The sequence below is a fragment of the Lontra canadensis genome, unplaced genomic scaffold, assembly GCF_010015895.1.
Source record: "Lontra canadensis isolate GAN:19392208 unplaced genomic scaffold, GSC_riverotter_1.0 scaffold172, whole genome shotgun sequence".
Lineage (NCBI taxonomy): Eukaryota > Metazoa > Chordata > Mammalia > Carnivora > Mustelidae > Lontra > Lontra canadensis.
This window is the reverse complement of record NW_022631166.1, coordinates 485,701-505,609: the sequence shown is the minus strand read 5'-3', so window position 1 is coordinate 505,609 and position 19,909 is coordinate 485,701. Positions and strand designations below refer to the sequence as shown.

At 36.5% G+C, this 19,909-nt stretch overlaps 1 protein-coding gene across 4 annotated transcripts in view; it reads left to right on the top strand.

Annotated features, from left to right (window-relative positions):
• Positions 1 to 19,909, top strand: part of IL1RAPL2 (interleukin 1 receptor accessory protein like 2) — a 1,238,422-nt gene that overhangs the window by 1,197,514 nt on the left and 20,999 nt on the right. For all 4 annotated transcript variants that reach the window (XM_032846194.1, XM_032846191.1, XM_032846192.1 and 1 more), the window contains one exon: positions 10,927 to 11,072. In XM_032846194.1, coding sequence (XP_032702085.1) covers positions 10,927 to 11,072 — 146 coding nt within the window. The remainder of the gene's footprint in view (positions 1 to 10,926; positions 11,073 to 19,909) is intronic.

The following is a 19,909-nucleotide window of genomic DNA, read 5'->3' as shown; positions in this document are numbered from 1 at the left end:
ATGTAGTTTGTCCCCCAAGTATAAACTACTGAAGTCCTATGCAGCCCAAGGCAAATGATATGCTCTGTTTTGACAACTTTCCACCATAATTTTTCAGTGCCTTGAAACACCCCATCTACTCTGGCCTTCCTCAGATTGAGCTAATACACACACACACACACACACACACACACACACACACCCCATCTCTTCTTTTCCTCCATTCTCAGCTCATCTCATTGGAAGAAGGAACACTGATCAATCAATTTGCCTTTGATTTAAATAAGTTTCAAATCTTATGACCTATATGTGAATGTAGATTTTATAAGTCATGAGTGGGCTTCAGTGGAAAAGTAAGCTTTATAAGCAGCATAGTTTTACCTAAGAGAAGTCTTAATTGCCAGTTATCTGAAGGATGAATTTTGGAGGAGTGATGACTCTACTCTTCACATTCTAGTTCCATAGTGAATCTTAGCCTTGACCTATGCATAAAATATTTAAAGCCTACCTAACACATACTTGTGTCTCTTTTTTTACTGAGCAGACTCCAGACACCCAGTATCAAATATAAAATAAGCTACTTTAGACAAGAATCTATAATTAGCAAATAATAATAATAATAATGATAATAATAAAAAATCATCTTCATGCTTTTTAACTCCACACTAAAGTGCAAAAGCATTGTGGCATCCTTAATTACACTGGGATTTTCATGATAGCCATCTGAGATAAATAGTATCAGTTTATTTTACAGAATTAAAAAAATGGGTTTAGAGACTGAGGAAGAGCTGTCCTGGGGCATTTTGCTCACAGTTCCAGTGAAGCTAAACTAAATTCATCAAAACACAACTATTAGTAATCCTCAGTTGCCCAGAATGGTTTGTTGTACACCACATTTAGGGTGTAGAGTCAAAACTTGCCCGGGACTGAAAGAGTGAAAATCAGTCTGGACTGAGAATAAGCAGCCCTGCTATTAATCAACCTGGGAGAGCAGAGAGATAAAGCCAGCTGCAAAGTTAACAGAAACACTGTTTCTCCCAAGGTCATGCAGAAACTGTAAATGCCATAACAACTCCCACCTCCTTTGAGTGACTACTGCTTTCTTACCGGTGATGTCTCAGACCTACTTTGCTATTTTCATATATTACTGGGAATACCCTATTGCTAAGCCATCCTTGCCTCATGACAGTTTTCACCACCTGGTCAATCCTGTCTTCTCTCAATCCAGCCTTAAAGATCCCAGCCCATCCAGAATTTATCAGGGCTTCCCTAGACTCTACTCAGAATCTTTCAGTGGAAATCCAAACATTACAAAAGATGCTTTCTTCCTACCTTCATTTGAGGAATGACCCACAGTTACTCTGAAGTGTCCCACCCTCAATGCATTCATTCAATAAATCTGATTTTGTCAGACTATAGGTTTGATCCTGGTCACAAATAAGGCTTTAACAGGTACTTTAAAAATGACATTAAAAGAAAGAATTTGTGGGGCGCCTGGGTGGCTCAGTGGGTTAAGCCTCTGCCTTCGGCTCAGGTCATGATCTCAGGGTCCTGGGATCGAGCCCCGCATCGGGCTCTCTGCTCATCGGGGAGCCTGCTTCCCCCCTCTTCTCTGCCTGCCTCTCTGCCTACTTATGAGCTCCCTCTCTCTCTCTCTGTCAAATAAAATCTTAAAAAATAAATAAATAAATAATAAAAGAAAGAATTTGTTTTAAAAACATACTCCTATTCTTGATATTCTCAATCATCATTCCTTGGCAATGATTACTCATACTCATAATAATAACAACCCAGAGACTGTGCAAGATACCCAGACATCACAAGAGGGTTCAATTTGGTTTAAGGGACTATTTAGAATGGAAAGTAATTGGGATTAGATACTTTATTTTATTTATTTATTTTATTTATTTTATGTGTTTTATTTTATTTTATTTTGGAGGAATCAAATCTCTTCACTTTGTTTCATGCCAGATTTTAAAAAAATTTCTAGCTTTGTTGAAGTATAAATATAAATATTGTGTGTATTTAATTTATACAACATAATGTTTTGGTATATGTATACATTGTGAATCAAGCCAAACCATAATCAAGCTAATTAACTTATCTACAACCATAAATAGTTACAATTTTTTGAGTGTGTATGGTGAAAGCACTTGAGATTTACTCTCCCAGCACATCTCAGGTATACAGTACATTTATTACTAACTATAGTCATCATGCTGTACATTAGGTCTCTAGAATTTATTCCTTATATAACTGAATGACCAGCATTTACCTATTTCTTCCTCCAGCTCCTGGAGACCATCATTCTATTCTGTTGCTATGAGTTTGGCATTTTTAGATTCCACATATAAGTGATATCATATCATATAATATATTTCATTTTCTGACTTATTTTACTTTGCGTAATATTCTTCAGATTCCCCTATGTTGTTGCAAATGGCAAGGTTTCCTTATTTTTTAAGACAGAATAATATTTTATTGCATATGTAAACAACATTTTTTAAACCATTATTCCATTGATGGACACAGGTTGTTTTCATATCTTGGCTATTATATAATGCTTCAATGAACATGAGAGTGAAAATATCTGAGATTTTCCTTTGCATATATACCCAGAAGTGGAATTGCTGGGTCATATGGTAATTCTATTTTTATTTTTTGAGGAATATCTGGATTGTTGTCCACAGCAACAGATAGTATACAGGTTTCCCTTTTATCCATATCTTGGTTAATAGTTTTTACCTTTTCTCTTTCTGATAATAGCCATTCTAATAGGTGGAAGATGATATCTCATTGTGATTTTGATTTGCATTTCCCTGATGATAGTGAAGTTGAGCAACTTTCTATATACCCATTGGCCATTCATAGGTCTTCTTTGGAGAAATATTTATTCAGGTCCTTTGCCCACTTTTAATAAGGTTATTTGTTTTGTTTTGTTTTTGTTTTTACATTGAGTTGTAAGAGTTCCTTATATGTTTTGGATTTTAACCCCTTATCAGATACATATTTTGCAAATATTTTCTCCTGTTCCTTAAGTTACCTTTCCTCTCTTTTTTTTCTTTTTTCTTCCAGAGAAAGAGTGGCAGATGGGGGGAGGCCAGGAGGGGAAAAAGGGAGGGATAGAGATTTTTAAACAGGCTCCACGTGCAGTGCATAGCCCAACATGGGGCTCGATCTCACAACCATAAGATCATGACCTGAGCTGAAATCCAGAGTTAGATGCTTAACCAACTGAGCCACCCAGGTGACCCTTCCACTCTTTTTTTTTTTCTTTTTAAAGATTTTATTTATTTATTTGACAGAGAGAGATCACAAGTAGGCATAGAGAGGCAGGCAGAGAAGAGAGGAAGGGAAGCAGACTCCCTGCTGATCAGAGAGCCTGATGCGGGGCTCGATCCCAGGACCCTGGGATCATGACCTGAGCCGAAGGCAGAGGCTTTAACCCACTGAGATACCCAGGTGCCCCTCCACTCTCTTTTTTGATAGAAATATGATTGACATACATTAAATTAGTTTCAGATGTACAACATTTTATATTTGTATGTATTGCAAAATGATCACCACAACAAGTATAGATACATTTGTCACCACACATACAGATTTTTTTCTTATAATGAGCAATTTTAAGATTTATGCTATTAACAACTTTCAAATATATAATGCAGTACTGCTAACTATGGTTGTCATGCTGTACAATTCATCCCCATCACTTATGTATTTTGTAATTGGAAATTTGTATCTTTTAATTCCCTTCACCCATTTTGCCCACACTTCAATCCCCTGCCTCTCCACCAATTTGGTGTTTGTATCTATGAGCTTGTGGGTCTTTCTCCTTTTTTTAGATTCCACATGTAAGTGAGACCATATGGTATTTTAGCTTTTTAGTTTGGTGCATTTATCATTCTTTTTTCTTTCTTTTTCTTTCCTTGCCTGTGCTTTTGGTATGTTATATTTAAAAAATCATTGCCTAGACCAATGTCAGAAAATTTTCCCTAAGTTTTCTTCTAGTAGTTTTATGGTTTCAGATTTTATGTTTGTATTTAATCCTTTTTGGATTGATTTTTGTATACAATATGAGATAAGGGTCCAGTTTTATTCTTCTATATGTAGATATAAAGTTTTTCCAATACTACTTACTGAAGAGACCATCCTTTCCCCACTGTGTATCTTTGACATGCTTTCTGAAGATCTGTTGACTATGGGTTGTGGATTTATTTCTCAGTGCTCTATACTGTTTTGTCTGTATATCTATTTTTATACTAAATCATACTGTTTTGGTAACTGTAGCTTTATGATATAATTTGAAATAAGGAAGTGTGATCCCTCCAGCTTTGTTCTTACTGTTCAAGATTGTTTTAGCTATTTGGGGTCTTTCGTGGTTCTGTATATCTTAAGATACTTTTACTATTTCTATAAAAAAATGCCATTAGGATTTTGATAAGGGTTACACTGAATCTATAGATCACTCTGGATTGTTCATACATTTTAACAATATTAATTCTTCCAGCATATGAATACAGGATGTCTTTCCATTTATCTGTGTTTTCTTTAATTTCTTTCATCAACATTTTATAATTTTCACTATACACATCATTCACCTCTTTGGTTAAGTTTATTCCTAAGTACTTTATTGTTTTTGTTGCCAACGGATGGCATTATTTTCTTAATTTCCTTTTTGTAGCAGCTCTGGTTTTAATTGAGCATTTTATGGGCTTTTATTTTCTCTTCTCTCTTAGTATATCAGTTGTACTCTTAAAAAATTTTAGTGGTAGGCCTACAGTTTGCAATATACATTTACAATTAACCTAAATCCACTTATAAATAATACTATACTTATTCACATGTAGTGCAAATACCTTGTAACTGTCATTAATTTCACTTATCCACAAACTATAATCACCAAATACATCAATGGTATTGTTTTTCACATTTTAACTTCGTTAAAAATGATTCACAAATATAATTGTATTATTTAAAGTGTACAAGTGATGATTTGATATACATATACCTTGTAGAATGATTACCAGATCAAGAAAATTAACACATCCATCAGCTCACACAGTTAACATAATTAAGTCTTTTTTTAAATGTGGTAAGAAACTCTAAGATCTACTCTCAGCTACTTTCACATATGCAATACCATGTTATTAAGTATAGTCCCCACCATGCTATATAATAGATCCTTAGAACTTGTTTTTCCTAAAACAGTTATTATTGTTCTAAGCAAACTGTGACACGTTAGATAAATCATGAATAGAAGAAATAAAATACTTTATCTTCATTTATTTCTTCTTTAACACTTCTTTCATTATATAGATCCAAATTTCTGACCTATATCATTTTCAGTTTTTCTGAAGAACTTTTAACACTGCTTGCAAGACAGGTTTACTGGCAAAAGTTCCCTCAGTTTTTATTTGTCTGAGAAACTCTATTTCTCCTTCACATTTGATGAATAATTTAGATAGATACAGAATTTTAGGTCAGTGTTTGTTTTTTTTCAACACTTTTAATATTTCACTCTACTCTTGCTTGCATGGTTTCTAAAGATAAATCTGATATTTTTCTTATTCTTGTTCTTGTATAGGTACTTTTATTTCCTCTGGATCATTTCAAAATTTTCTCTTGGTTTTGATTCCCTGCAGTAAGAATATGATATATCAAGATGTCGATTTTTAGTATTAATTCTTAGTATTCTCTGAGCTTCCTATAATCTGTGGTTTGGAGTCTTTCATTAACTTTGGAAAATTCTCAACTCTAATACTTTATATATTTCTAATTATTCCTTTCTTCTCATTTTGGTATTTGAATTACATGTATCTTGCTCTTTTTGTAATTATCCTTTGGGAATTTCATATTTTATTCCATTTTTTCCAGGCCTTTTCCTCTTTACATTTTAGTTTAAGAGATTTCTATCAATATATCTTCAAGATCACCAACTTTTTACACTTCTGTTCTTCTACTGATGAGCCCATGAAAAGCACTCTCTATTTCTATTACTGTTACTGTGTTTTTATTTCTAGCATTTTCTTTTGATTCTTTCTTAGAGTTTCCATCTCTCTGTTTACATTACCCATCTGCTGATATATATTGTTCATTTTTCCCATTGGATTCCTTAACTTATTAAACATAGTTATTTTGCATTCCCAGTTTGATCATTCCAAAATATCTGCCATATCTGAATATGGTTCTGATGTGTGCTCTGTCCCTTCAGACTGTGTTCTTTGGGTTTTTGTTTCTTTGGGTTTTTGTTTCTTTGGGTTTTTTCGGTGGTGGGGGGCAATGTTAGGCTTTTTTCTTTTTTTCACTTTTCAACTTTTTTTTGGTAACTTTTTGTTGTTTTTGAAAACCACATATTCTGTATCAGGTAAGAGGAACTGAGGTAAATGCTTTTAGTGTGAGATTTTATGTTTATGTTGTTAGGCTGGGTTTAGTGTTTGCTGTAGTTGTAGGTGTAAGAGGCTAAAATTTCCTATAATGTACTCATTTATGTCTCCACTGTTTTCCTAGAGACTGCTTCTTAAATAGGGTCTGAGCTTTGCAGTTCTTTCAGCTGAAAGCCCTTGTTATCATACAGGAGCCTGATTGATGTGGTGGTAAGCATTCTATAATCCTATGATAAAGTCTCAGTCTTTTAGTGAGCCTGTGCCTCTGAACTATGACCTTCACAACTGCTTCTCAGCTTTCTTCCTCTTTTTAAGTGATACAGGAAAGTTTGAGGGGGCTGGAGTTTGGTATTGTATTTCCTTTCCCTCAGGAAGGTTGGGTTTGGTAAAATCCAAGTAGTTTAGGTTCTGATAAAAGAGTTTCCTTTCAGTTCAGGTCCTTACTAAAGAAGAAGGGAGTGCTTTGGGATCATTTCAAGATAGTTGCTTTTTAAAATTCCCCTGACAGAGCATAGGGAAACTTTTCTGTGATCTTCACCCTAAGACCTGTTAGGGCTCCTAGAATCAAACCTCCTGAAAATGTGGAGTAACCCAAAAGATTGTATCTAGTGGAGTTTTTAAACTCTCAGGTTAGTGTGTACTGGCCTTACAGTGACTTATTAGTTATAGTTTGTTTCTATCTGTACTGGCTCCTGCTCCTTCGTTTCTGTTCCCAATATAATGTGATTCTCAGTACTGGCCTGTCTCAAACTTTGGGGGCAGGAGTTTGCCCTGTGATGTCCACTCTCTGATGGATTTAAGAATTGTTATTTTTAATTTTCTTCAACTGTTTTTCTTATTGTAAGGATGAGAGTGACAACTTGCAAGCTTTTTTAGTATTAGTTTTTAAGAATAGGTCTTGACTAAATTAGTTTTTAAGAATAGGTATTGACTAAATAAAACTTTGGAAGATGGTGATTTCCGTCACCTGAACTTATTATGTTCTATTTTTTTCTGGTGTTTGCTATTGCATATAACTTGCCTTCAGTGCTAATCCTTGGAATAAAATGCTTCTGAAGCTACTTCAAGTAATATCCCAAAATATATTTCACGTAGTATATCCCAAGATCCTCTCATTTGTATCCTCTGTTTCAAAACCAGCCTCTGTAGTGTCTTTCTTTCACATATTCTGCAAAAACCTGTTCCTATCTTCCATCCTAGAAAACATTTCCTTATTCTTTTTGTCTAGGCAGACTCTTCTCAAGTGTTTTCCAGATAATTTAGTCAAAATAGTTTCTCCTATCTTTGAAAGCTGTTGTAAGCACGACTGTATCACTCTTTACATCATTATGTGTATATTTTTTCAACTTTGTAGATCTTGTATCTTGTTTAAATTTTAATGCTTCCTGGGAACAGGGACCTGTTTTTGTTTTTGTTTTTGTTTTTGTTTTTAAGGGAGTGAGCATGCACAAGTGAGAGCTGAGGAGGAAGGTCAGAGGGAGAGAGAGAGAGAATCTTAAGCAAGCTCTGCACCAATCATGGAGCCCAATGCAGGGCTCAATCTTATGACCCTGAGATCAAGACCTGAGCCGAAATAAAAAACCAGGCACTTAACTGACTGAGCCACCCAGGTACCCCAGGGACCTGGTCTTTTAATGTTTATATTTATCTTACACCAAATGTCTAGGCCAGAGTAAAGCACTTCATCAGGAACTGACAAAGAATCATTGGTAGATTGTTATATATCAATATTTGCTAGGAAATTATGATTGCTATACTGAGTGATTTGTAGATATAAACATCAGCTGACTCTAACTCCCAAAAAGCAAGTCACTTCTAGATATTCAAGAGCTGATAATTAAGACACCTCATATATATTAATAGATGGACGATGGATCGTTTTTCAATTCCTCCCTCCAGATTCTTTCTGCAGCCTGTGAAGAGCTGTTTTTGGAAACTGCATTAGAAATGAAAAGGGAAAGTCTTGGTCTGGAAGGACAGGATCAACTTTCGGCCTCATGCCTGGCAGAGGCTGTGACTGCCCTACACATGAAGCTTTAAATCAAGCTTAATTTGTGGTGCTTAAGCAGCTTCTGGCACTAAAGGGGGTTCTTCCATAGCAGGTTCCATGAAACTAAAAGAATTGAGTGTAATGGGATTTACCCAAAGCAGGGAGAAAATGGAGAAAGTAAAATTTAATATAAACCATAAAGATGGTAAATTCCCATTTTTCCCTTGGTTAGATATATGTTGAGAGAAGAAAACTACAACTTTGTCAAGGAAGAAAAAGTTAGAAAGACTACCAATAAAATGGGTTAAGAAAATTCTTACATTTGTTTAAGTCAGTGATGGTACATAAGTGTAAAGGGCAGGAGACTTACTCAAGTTGCAAATGCCAGTATTATCTACTCTCAGATATGTGTATCATTGGGAGGGTACAGAAACAGGGTTAATTTTAAAAGCATGTGTATTTGGAATATAATCTGGGCTTCAGATTTCAGTGTGGGAGACTTAGATTCTAAAAACTCTCCTCCACCAACTCAACTTTAAGCCTTCTTTCTCTCAAAGGGGAACCAGAAGAGATTAAGCCAACCAAATTTTAAATATCAATAAATGTCAATATAAATATTTTTGTAGGAGCCAAAATGTAAACAATTTTTTGATAATGAAATGTTAATGTCTAATAACATTCCTTTGTACGTGTACAGTGCTATTTACTTTTTAAATTGCTTTAACCCATTTTATCCTCCCAACAAAGTTGAGTAGGGTATTTTTCCCAACTTAAAGGTGAGTTAAATTAAGGCACCATTGACTTAATTACTTTGTAAGGATCCAGCTTAAACTTGTAAATTGGAGGCCTGTATTTAGAACCCGGTTTTTTTCTAAGCATAGTTGTCTTCTCCAAATTTCTGCTAAATGTCCTTAAATCAGAGGGTTCTTTCCTGCATTCATAACCAGGTGTCAAAAAGGATATGAGAATTAACTTCCCCAGTGCTCCAGTTTTCTATATTGCTAATATATGTATTTAAGAACCTCACTCCAGAGGTCCCTGGGTGGCTCAATCATTTATGCATCCAACTGGATTATGGGTCCTGGGGTGGAGCCCTGACTCAGGCTCCATGCTCAGGGGGGAGCTGCTTGGAGATCCTCTCTCTCCCTCACCCTTTGCCCCTCCCCCTGCTCTCTCTCTCAAATAAAAGAAATCTTAAAAAAAAGAAACTCAGCCCAGAACTTAATGGCATGATTGCCAGCACGTAGAATTGCAAGGGGTGCCTGGGTGGCTCATTCAGTTAAGAGTCTGCCTTGGGCCCAGTATATGATCTCAGGGTCCTGGGAACCAGCCCTGAATTGGGTTCCCTGCTCAGTGGGTAGTCTGCTCCTCCCCCTCCCTCTGCCCCTCCCCCAATCCCCCCCACTCATGCTCTCTCTTGCTCCCTTTTTTTCTCAAATAAATAAATAAAATCTTTTTTTTTTTTTTTTTTAAGGAAGGAAACAGAAAAGTCAGCAGGGTACCCACTTTCACCTCATTCAAGAGGCAGCTGGTCACTGGTGATACTATCTCTCGAAGAAATGGGAAGCACACATAGGAAAGGTTCCTGGCAACTCAGTTGCTCTGTAAAGAACACCTATTCCTGGCCATTAAGGCCCTTTATAACTTCACTTCAGAAAACAAAAGCAGGACTATGAGAAAATGTCACATAGAGCAGGGTTTTCCATATGAGGAGAGAAAGGAGAAAGAAAAACAGGGAGCAGTGTCTGGAAAAGGCAGGGCCATGGCAGGGTGCTAGCATCATTGGTAGGTTAGGGCACAGAGCACATGCCTGCACTGGACAAATGCAAGAGGAAAGTGAACAGACTTCTCTCATGGATATTTGGGGATAAAAGGCTACTAAACATTTTCAGTTTACTTTTTATAAGATAACCATTTTCAAGTCTCATTTCTTTATCTTCTTATCCCCTATTATCAAAACTAAAACTTCTTTTTTTTTAAAGATTTTATTTATTTATTTGACAGGCAGAGATCACAAGCAGGCAGAGAGGCAGGCAGAGAGAGAGAGAGAGGGAAGCAGGCTCCCCGCTGAGCAGAGAGCCCGATGTGGGGCTCGATCCCAGGACCCCGGGATCGTGACCTGAGCCGAAGGCAGAGGCTTTAACCCACTGAGCCACCCAGGAGCCCCCAAAACTCAAACTTCTAACACAAACACTACACCTATCGATTTTTTTCCCTTTATGGCATGGTGCAAAAATCTAATTTGTTTTTGTACATTCGGCTTAGAACATGGAGCCCAATGTTTCCTCATTTTTGCCACATAAATCATGTTGGCTTCATTTGCCAAAGCCTACTGGCATGGTAATATTTCTTTTTGCTGAATGAATTCCTCAGTTGTTTCATTTTCCATCTGATCTTCACATCAAGAGTCACTTTTTGTGTTTTCTTATTCAAGGCTCCATACATTCCAGCCAGTTAAGAGTCTCCATGCCCACTGGAGACCTTGTGAACTACATAATCATCTATATTTTTGCATGGCTGCTCTCTCCCCAAGTCAAACCAGTTCAACCAAGAATACTGTCTTTATTTCAGGCTCCTCAAAGAGCATCTTGGAGAAAAAGAAGTGGAATTGACACTCATCTTTGATTCAGTGGTGGAAGCCGACCTGGCAAATTATACCTGCCATGTGGAAAACCGAAATGGACGGAAACATGCCAGTGTTCTGCTGCGTAAAAAGGGTATTTATTTTTATAAGTATTACTATGGTTTGTTTAGCTACCAAGTAACTATTGAAGTTAAGTATGCTTCCTGGCCTTATTTTATCATTAGGCATGAACTTCTATTAAACATTTTGTCTTTTTAAGGAAAAATATTTCTTTTGCTATAGATATTAGCATAAAATGCCTATAATCTTCTATCCATTAGGAAGTAGATAAAAAATGAAATATTGTTATGTATTGAATTTAGTGAGATAAAATGTACCTTGGTTATAAGTGTTATATAAAATTTGATAGGTATTAACATTTAAATTTTTCTCTGTACTTCACCATTTCATATTCTTTAAATGAGAAACTAGGGATTTTATTATTGGATAAGAAACAAAGTCGCTTTTTTATTCCCTGGCTAAAATATAAATAAAAATAGTGAAGAGATATCATAATATTCTTGTAATTGTTATAATAAAGATTATAAACAATATTTCATGATATGATCTGGTGGTGTTGAGGCCTCTGAGAGGTGCATATCCTTTAAAATATTTTGACCCTTATGGAAATCTCTCTCTAAATTTGGTTCCAGACAGGGTGGAAATTGTATATAATGAACAAGGAAAAGAAACTAAATTTACAGATAAAGGAGATAAAAGCAGATATAGGAACAATAATCCCAGCAGCTGGAGCTGCTTCTGAGATTGGCTCTTACGCTGCCACAACTCTTGATTACTGCAAAAAGCTAAATAGTTCTGTATTTGTGTATCTGGCAAAGGTTTTGTAAATGTAACAGAACAAATGTTCTCAATCAGTGTTCTTGTTGTCTAGACTATAGAGCAATAGAACAGATTCAGTCAACAAGGTCACTAGTTGTACCTCTTAACCAAGATGGAGTTTCTATTTTCCAGCCAACCCTAATACTTGACCTTGACCAGCCATTCTAGGGAAAGCAGGAAAATGTCATTATTCTGAAAATAATGCTTTTATCTCTCATACCATTTCTTACTCAGTTGGATTTGATTCCATCTTAAAATAATGGAGTTTTTAAATATAAAGGAATCTAATATGGAAAGTGAAATCAGGAGACTCTGGTTGAAGAGATCCTGGTTCCGCCACTGATTGAACTACTTGGTTCAGCAGGACTAACTTGTCTGATAAAACATCCTGAACCTCAGTTTTCTTATCTGTAAAACATGGATAATAATATCTACCTTGTCGAGACATTTTGAGGCTCAAATGATAATGATGTAGTGTGAAATATGCCACACTCAGTGTTTGCTATTATGCAGAACTTGAATAACGTCTCCTGTGCACTAAGCAACCGCATAGTCCACCTACATAAAGGGCAGACATTCATCATGTCCAGATACCTTATAGCAAAGATCACTTTGTTCCTGATCATTCCAGTCTTATTTTAGGCTCAGAGATCATCCAAGCCAAGGTCTGTAGTACCTCTGTATCCTCAGCAACTTGGGCAATGTCTGACCACTAATAAGTACTTAGAACCCATCTGGTTAATGAATGTTATCTTTTATTATTGAAGATTCTGTATAGCAAGTATTGTGCTAAGTAATAGAAAATACAGTGATGAATTAGACATCCTCAAGGCTGTGTGGGGCGTGGGGCTTATAATCTTCAGAGTAGTGAGAGTGCAAAGAAAGACAAACATTAAGCAAAAAATTGCCCAACAAATACATAGTGTTCCTGCTATGAGGAAAAAAAAGGTGGTGGTGGGTTTCCTATCATTCAGTCAGCAGAGATAGGAATAGCCTTGAGTTTAAAAATAAATCCATTTCTCTTTAATAAGGAAAGCAACCACTAGCAACCCTTAAAATTTCTAATCATCTAACAGTAGAAACCAAAGCACAATGTATAACTGCCACTTCCTTCTGCAAGGAAACGTGTCTAAAGCATGCATAACTGAGATTATTAATTCCCATCTTTCTCATCTCCAAATATTAGAGTGCTGCAGGGTTCCGGTCCCCTACTCTCACTTACTCCCTAGATGATTTCATTCCATCTCCATCTCATGGGCTTACTTACATACATGCTGACAACTCCCGAATTTATATCTGTAGCCTGCCTAATCTTCTTGCCTAAACTCCAGAGTTATATTCTTAACTGCTTATTCAACAACTATTCAAAAACTCCACTAGTAGACACATCTAGTAGGCATATCAATCTTCCCTTGTCCCAAATAATAATTCTGATTTCTCCTTCCTGTAAACCTGATCCTTCAGTTGCCTTCTCCATCTCCATCACCATCCTTCCAGTTGCTCAGGCCAAAATCCTGGGAGTCAGTCTAGTCCTCCAGCAAATCCCATGGCTCTGTTTTCAAAACATGTCCAGATTCTGATGATTTTCCTCACCTTAATTGTTACCACCCTAGTCTGAGCCACCAACATCAGTTGTTTGGCTCATGGCAGTGGCCTCCTAATGGTCTTCCTGCTTCTTCCTTGTCCCCATATAGTCTATTCTCATTACAGTAGCCAGAATGATCCTTTTAATATGTAAGTCAGATCATATCCCTTTAATCATAGCCCTCCAATTATAGAACCCTCTCTCTTACACTCAGAATGAAATCCCAAATCTATGCCATGGCCTACAATGCATAACATAATCTTTTGTGGTATCTGATCTCATTTTCTACTACAATCTGCCTGTCTTAAATAGCACAAACACTAGCTTCCTTTCTATTTCTTGTGCTCACCAAGCACAGTCCTGGCTGATGGTCTTTGCATTTGCTATTTCCAGGGCCTGGAACAATCTCCCCACTGTTCCAATGACTCACTTACTCTTTTCATATAGGTCTCGGCTTAAATATTACCTACTCAATACCTTTCCCTGGCCACACTATATAAAGTAATACTACCCAACACTCCCTTTGTTTTTGCTTTTTGTTTTGTTTTCTGTTGTTTAGAATCGTGAAATTGTAATACAGATTTTTTAAAGATTTTATTTATTTATTTGACACAGAGAGGGAGATCACAAGTAGGCAGAGAGTCAGGCAGAGAGGGGGAGGCAGACTCCCCGCCAAGCAGGGAGCCCAATGTGGGGCTTGACCCCAGGACCTGATCATGACTTGAGCTGAAGGCAGAAGCTTAACAACTGAGCTGCCCAGTCACCCCTGTAATACAGTTTAAATCAGTGTGCCAGGTCCATTTCATCTCTTTCACTGCCAGATCTGGGGGCAGGGACTGCTTCATTTTCTCAGCCTTCTCTTTGTGATAACCAAGATATCAAGATACCTGCACTTTCTCTGTTTAAAAATTTTTAACTTTACTGGGGTGAAATTGATAAAATTGTAAGATATTTAAAGAAACAACATGGTGATTTGATACACATATACACTGTGAATGGGTATCCTTTGTTGAATTAATTAACACATCCATTACTGCACCTATATACCTTCTTCTTCTTCGTGTCCTATTTATTTATTTATTTATTTATTTATTTATTTATTTATTTTTTGGGTGAGAATATGTAAGTTCACCCTCTTAACAAATTTCAATTATACAATACTATGTTATCAACTATAGTCACCATTTTATACATTAGATCCTCAGATCTTATTCATTTTACAACTAAAAGTTTGTACCCTTTTACCAGTTTCTCCCTATTATCTCCCATATTCCCAGCCCCTGACAATCATTTTCTTACTCTCTTTTTCTATGACTTCAGGGTTTTTGTTTTAGACATAGATAAACATATAAGTGATAACATGAAGTATAATATTTACCTTTCTCTCTCTGGCTTACTTTACTTAACAGAATTCCCTCCAGTTTCATCCATGTTTTAGTAAATGAAAGGATTTTCTTCTTTTTCAAGGTGAAATAATATTCAAATATATATATATGTGTGTGTGTATATATATAGGCACACATATATATACACACACACATATATATATGTGTGTGTGTTGTATTTTCTTGATCTAATCATTTATTGAACTATCCATCACTTTCTTTTTTTTTCTCTTGCTTGGCTTTATTTCTGTTTATTGTATTTATTATGCATTTGTTTTCTTCTTTTTTATTTATTTAAATCCAATTAGCCAAGATATAATACATCATTAGTTTCTGATGTAGTGTTCAATGATTCATCAGTTGCTTATAACACCCAGCGTTAATCACATCATATGCCCTTCTTAATGCCCATCATGGAGATGTGTTGGGGGATGCGGTATTTTTTTGCTTATCTCTCCTGCCTCACTACAATATAAATGCCATGAGAATGGGGACTTTTCCCACCTTATTTACGCTATATCCTTAGGGCATAGAATATAGTAGGCGCTCAAAAATATTTGTTTGGTGAAAATCCTTCTCCTAGAGGGCCAGAGCAATAGGCTGGAAATAGGTAATAGGGATTGGTAAAGACAGGATGTACCTGTGATTTTCTCTTGACTAGTGTCTGCCTTGGGCTACCTAAATGCATTTCTCTTTTTAAAGAAATTCAGTTTCCAGATTGGGGATTGAAAACTTAAATACCTCAGGGGCCAGGCAGATAGTGAACTTTTTTTTTTAAGAGGCTGGATATTAGGGGGAAAAAAGCACACAGGCTAGAGAAAACATGCTTCACCTTAAAGGGGCAATTACTACTCTTTTCTAGAAGATTATTGCCATGCTTGTTGAAATGTAAACCCAGGAATATGAGAACTTCTGAAATTTCAAGTTAAGTTGAAACACTAAGCATGCAATCTTTTGATTTTTAAATATTAGCATTCATGTTTTGGAAATATATAGAACAACAAAACCTTTGGGGGGAACATGGTATACCAGTGTGCACTGTCTGCTTTAAGTAGCAGTTAAATTTTTTCACTATGCTTTGCAAAAGAATGCAGTTCATCTTCCCTTATTCCATTTTCTTTAGGAGCGCTCAACAATATGGTAGAGCTCCAGAAAAGAGTGAGAAGCCTTATGGCTCTGCTCCAATGTTTTTAATCAGACTACGCTCTGGCTTGTCTAGAAAAACTTCAGATGTTTCCTTTGGAGTTGAACCTTTCAAACTTTATCACGGCATAGCCTGGCCTCAGTGGCTGCAGTGTTTCCACCTGGAATATGAGTATGGCTTTTTTTATGGAACAGTAACTTCCTGATGAGCTGTAAGTCAGATGTTGAAAATGCCCTAAGTGATAATTATGGAGAAGAAACACTTTTTTAAAGATTTTATTTATTTATCTGACATAGAGAGAGAGAGAGAGAGATATCACAAGCAGGCAGAGAGGCAGGCAGAGAGAGGGAGGGACGCAGGCTCTCCGGGGTCGATCCCAGGACCCTGAGATCATGACCTGAGCGGAAAGAAGAGGCTTAAGCCACTGAGCCACCCAGGTGCTTCGGAGAAGAAACATTTGATGAATCCTTTCATACAATGAAAAAGCCTTTCATAAGATGAAAACTCATGTCTAATATATCCAATTAACACGGTCAGGCTTTCTCAGAGCAAACACCCTTTCCAATTCATCTTTTACCTGCACCTACCACTTGTTCACTCCCTGATGAACTATTATCAACAATTACAACTAACATTTTAGTAGGAAGTCCATCCCATTTGTGTGTGTGTGTGAACGAGACTGAATTTATGCTAAGGAAATTATGATAATTGTTTCTTATCTGCACATATTGCCTTTCCCACAAACAAATCTTATCACTGAATCTCTCTATTCATTCCCAGTGCTACTGCCCCATGCTGAACCCCCAATCTGTACAGGAAACCCTCAGGTGGGATCTCCTAACCTGCTTCCCAACTTATGAGATAACTCAAAACATTTCCAGGCTTCCCTCTCTCTAGTCCCTTGGCTTCGGCTGCTACGTTGCCCATTCTATAATGTCCAATCCCCATTCAAAGTGAAGAGATAGTTGGGTTCAAACTAAGAAGGTTAAAAAGAATTACACTTTTACTTTGAGTGCCTACAAAAAGTTACAATCCCATAAATTGCTATTCTGGATATAGCTATCTTTGTGATGTGTATATAAGACACAGTCCAGATAAAATGACTTTCACCTTCTCAGGAAATGTCCCTAGGAAGTATAGATCCTGCTGAGATAGGAAATGGCAGTTGAAAAGAGAAGACAAAAGAAAAGCCAGGTGTCATGTGGGTGATGGCAATTCTGCCCTCTGATTATAGGATGCATGTTTGTTTCCCTTTTAATGTCTCTGCTGGGCTGAATGAAAGAATACTGGTTGAGTCTCAGGACTAGGTACACAGTTTTCAACGTAAACAGCCATCATTAGGTAATATCTTTCAAAGACATTTTTATAAAATGGACCCCCAAACCACAAAGGTACTTTTCACACCATGATTTTCTTCCATAAATTTACTGCTGAATAAAGGTTTCTGCTACTTGGGAGCACAAATTGTTCCTACTGCTGAAATTTCTCATCTACCTAATAGCAACTCTACTCTGTAAATAGCATAGAACTTGCTGAAAAAATTCCCATTTGGTGACTTTGAAAGCAGTTGAATTCTATTCTGACCAGAAAGAGAGACAGACAGAAATATAGGAAAGAATAAGAGTCAAAAATATTTACAACAGTAAATGAACATTTACAGCAGAAAAAAAACATGTTGAATCAAGACAATCAATGTCCTAATACCAAAGAGAAGTCAGTTTCTAGAGTAACAAAAAGTCATTGCTCTGTCAATTTAACACTGGCTGTTAAGAAAGCATAATTGATGTAAGATGGTGAGAAAACAAGCAAAGATTTTTATATTGTAGCCCCACACAGGTCTCATAAACAAACCTGTCTTGCCACCCATATACAGGTACACAGTGGCTCCTGGAGAGCTACATTCTATATAGAGGGCGGGAGGCAGAGCTAATGTGTGGTATGACATTTTTTTTACCTGAAACATTGTGGCTCAGTTTTCAAAGTGACTACCTCTCACACCAGGCAGGACGGAGATAGAATCCAGTTTCCTATCCCTACTAGTTATGGGTCTGCTCATGATATTCCTCATTAATATATTTTGTCCTTCACAGCAGCCCCACTCCCTTCCTTTTTCCATCATTCCCTCTCTCTCCTTACTCAAAAAGAGTGACATTTACTTATGCTTCTTACATTTCCACTCAGTGACTTTCCTGATTGAACATGCTGTCTCTGGCTTCTACCATCTCCTCTCTCACTCCACCTCCTTTCCAAGACCAAATTCTCTCTCCCCATGAAATCTAAAACTTTTCTTCATATGCTGGACTCCAGAAGGCCCTTCTTTTCTCTCTGTTACAGCTACAGAATTCTTCAGTATCCTCTAATGAAGTGCATGAGACCTACTCAGTCCTTTCATTCTGCCTGGTGAATTGCAGTTTAGGTTATTTTCCTAGAAAGGGCAGGAGGAGCCAAAATTCACTGCAAGTTACATATTCTTATGAAGCATTACCAACTGTTTTATGAAGCAAAAGGGAGAAGTCTTTCCTCTGTCAATTTCCAGGCTGAAGCTTACAAAACAGTGGTGTAATAAAAAGGGTCTTGAATTTGAAACTAGAATATCTGGGCTCAAATCCCATCTTGGCCTCTTCTTAGGTATATGACCTTGAGTAACTGAATTAAACTACTGAGTCTCAGATTCTTCATTTATAAATTTGCCCTATAGGATTCTTGCCCTCAAGGTTTACTTAGAGAATATATTAATAGACTGGTTGAAAATTTTATGTATAATATATATTACTTATATATCTATTTTATATATATGTAGTAGTATATTTTAAATACTATGTAGTATATGTGTAGTAAAAATTATGTGTAGTATATATTGTATATATTTATCTTTTTCTTTAATCTTAATTATCATATTGAGCCTGCCTAGTTTCTGTTAAGCAATAACCCTATGTAGAGACAAGGGATATCCCCAGGGAAAGGTTGACAATCTGGTTTTTAAGAGACCTTCAGGAGTGGCAGTCTGTCATGGTCAGAAATTTGATTTTGACAGTGTCACAGAATTTACCGATCCAGGGAGGCTGATTGATATAAACCAAACTCATAAACAACTGATATACAAACTAGAAATTCACACTCTTTTCCAGTTTCTAGCTACATAGTAAGCAGAACTGATAATTTTTAAAAGTCAGTTAGTAATTATGGAGTTAGATTAAGGGGAGGTTAACAAATATTTCATGCAATTTTATCTATGCTTTATTAAGATGAGTGAATATCCCTATCTCACAGAGGAAAATATGTCTTTGGTCTGGTGTCTTTCAGATTCAGTCTTTCTCTTCTAGACATTGCTGAATTCACATTCTAAATTCTCTTCTGACTTCCCATTCCTCTGAATTTCATGGTACTATCCTCTTTTTTGATGATATCCCTTAGATTTGTTAATATCACTAATTAAGCTACGCATAAGTCACATTCCCTGAGCCTGGGATACATTAGATCTCCTTCCATTATATGTTGATTTAATTTTTTCAGCTATTAGTGTTCTAGGGGTGCTCCTCTGGAGCAGCCTAGGGCTACTATCAGTTAGCCTAGTGTTGGATGAATAGTGCAAGTTATTAACCTGGGTTTCTCATTCACTTTTAGCCCCACTGGGCACATTATATTATATACATATAATAGTCATTTATTCAATTAAGTAGGGGGAATGGATAAGCTAATTTTCCCAGGTCACCTTCTATTGGATTATTTTCCTAGGGTTAAATGAAACAGTTAAATCTTGCAAGCTCATTCAATTTGATTTGATTCTGAGAATAATTTTATGATGCTGCTCTCGTGTAGAATAGGGCCTGTGGCCTGAGAAGTACTAGATGGTAATCTTACTAAGTCAATAAGATAATTTAATAGAAACAACAAAATACTGGCCCTAGACCCAGAAAAAGGCAGTTCTAACATTTCCTGAAATACACTTAAAACAGAAGTATATATGTAAGATTTAG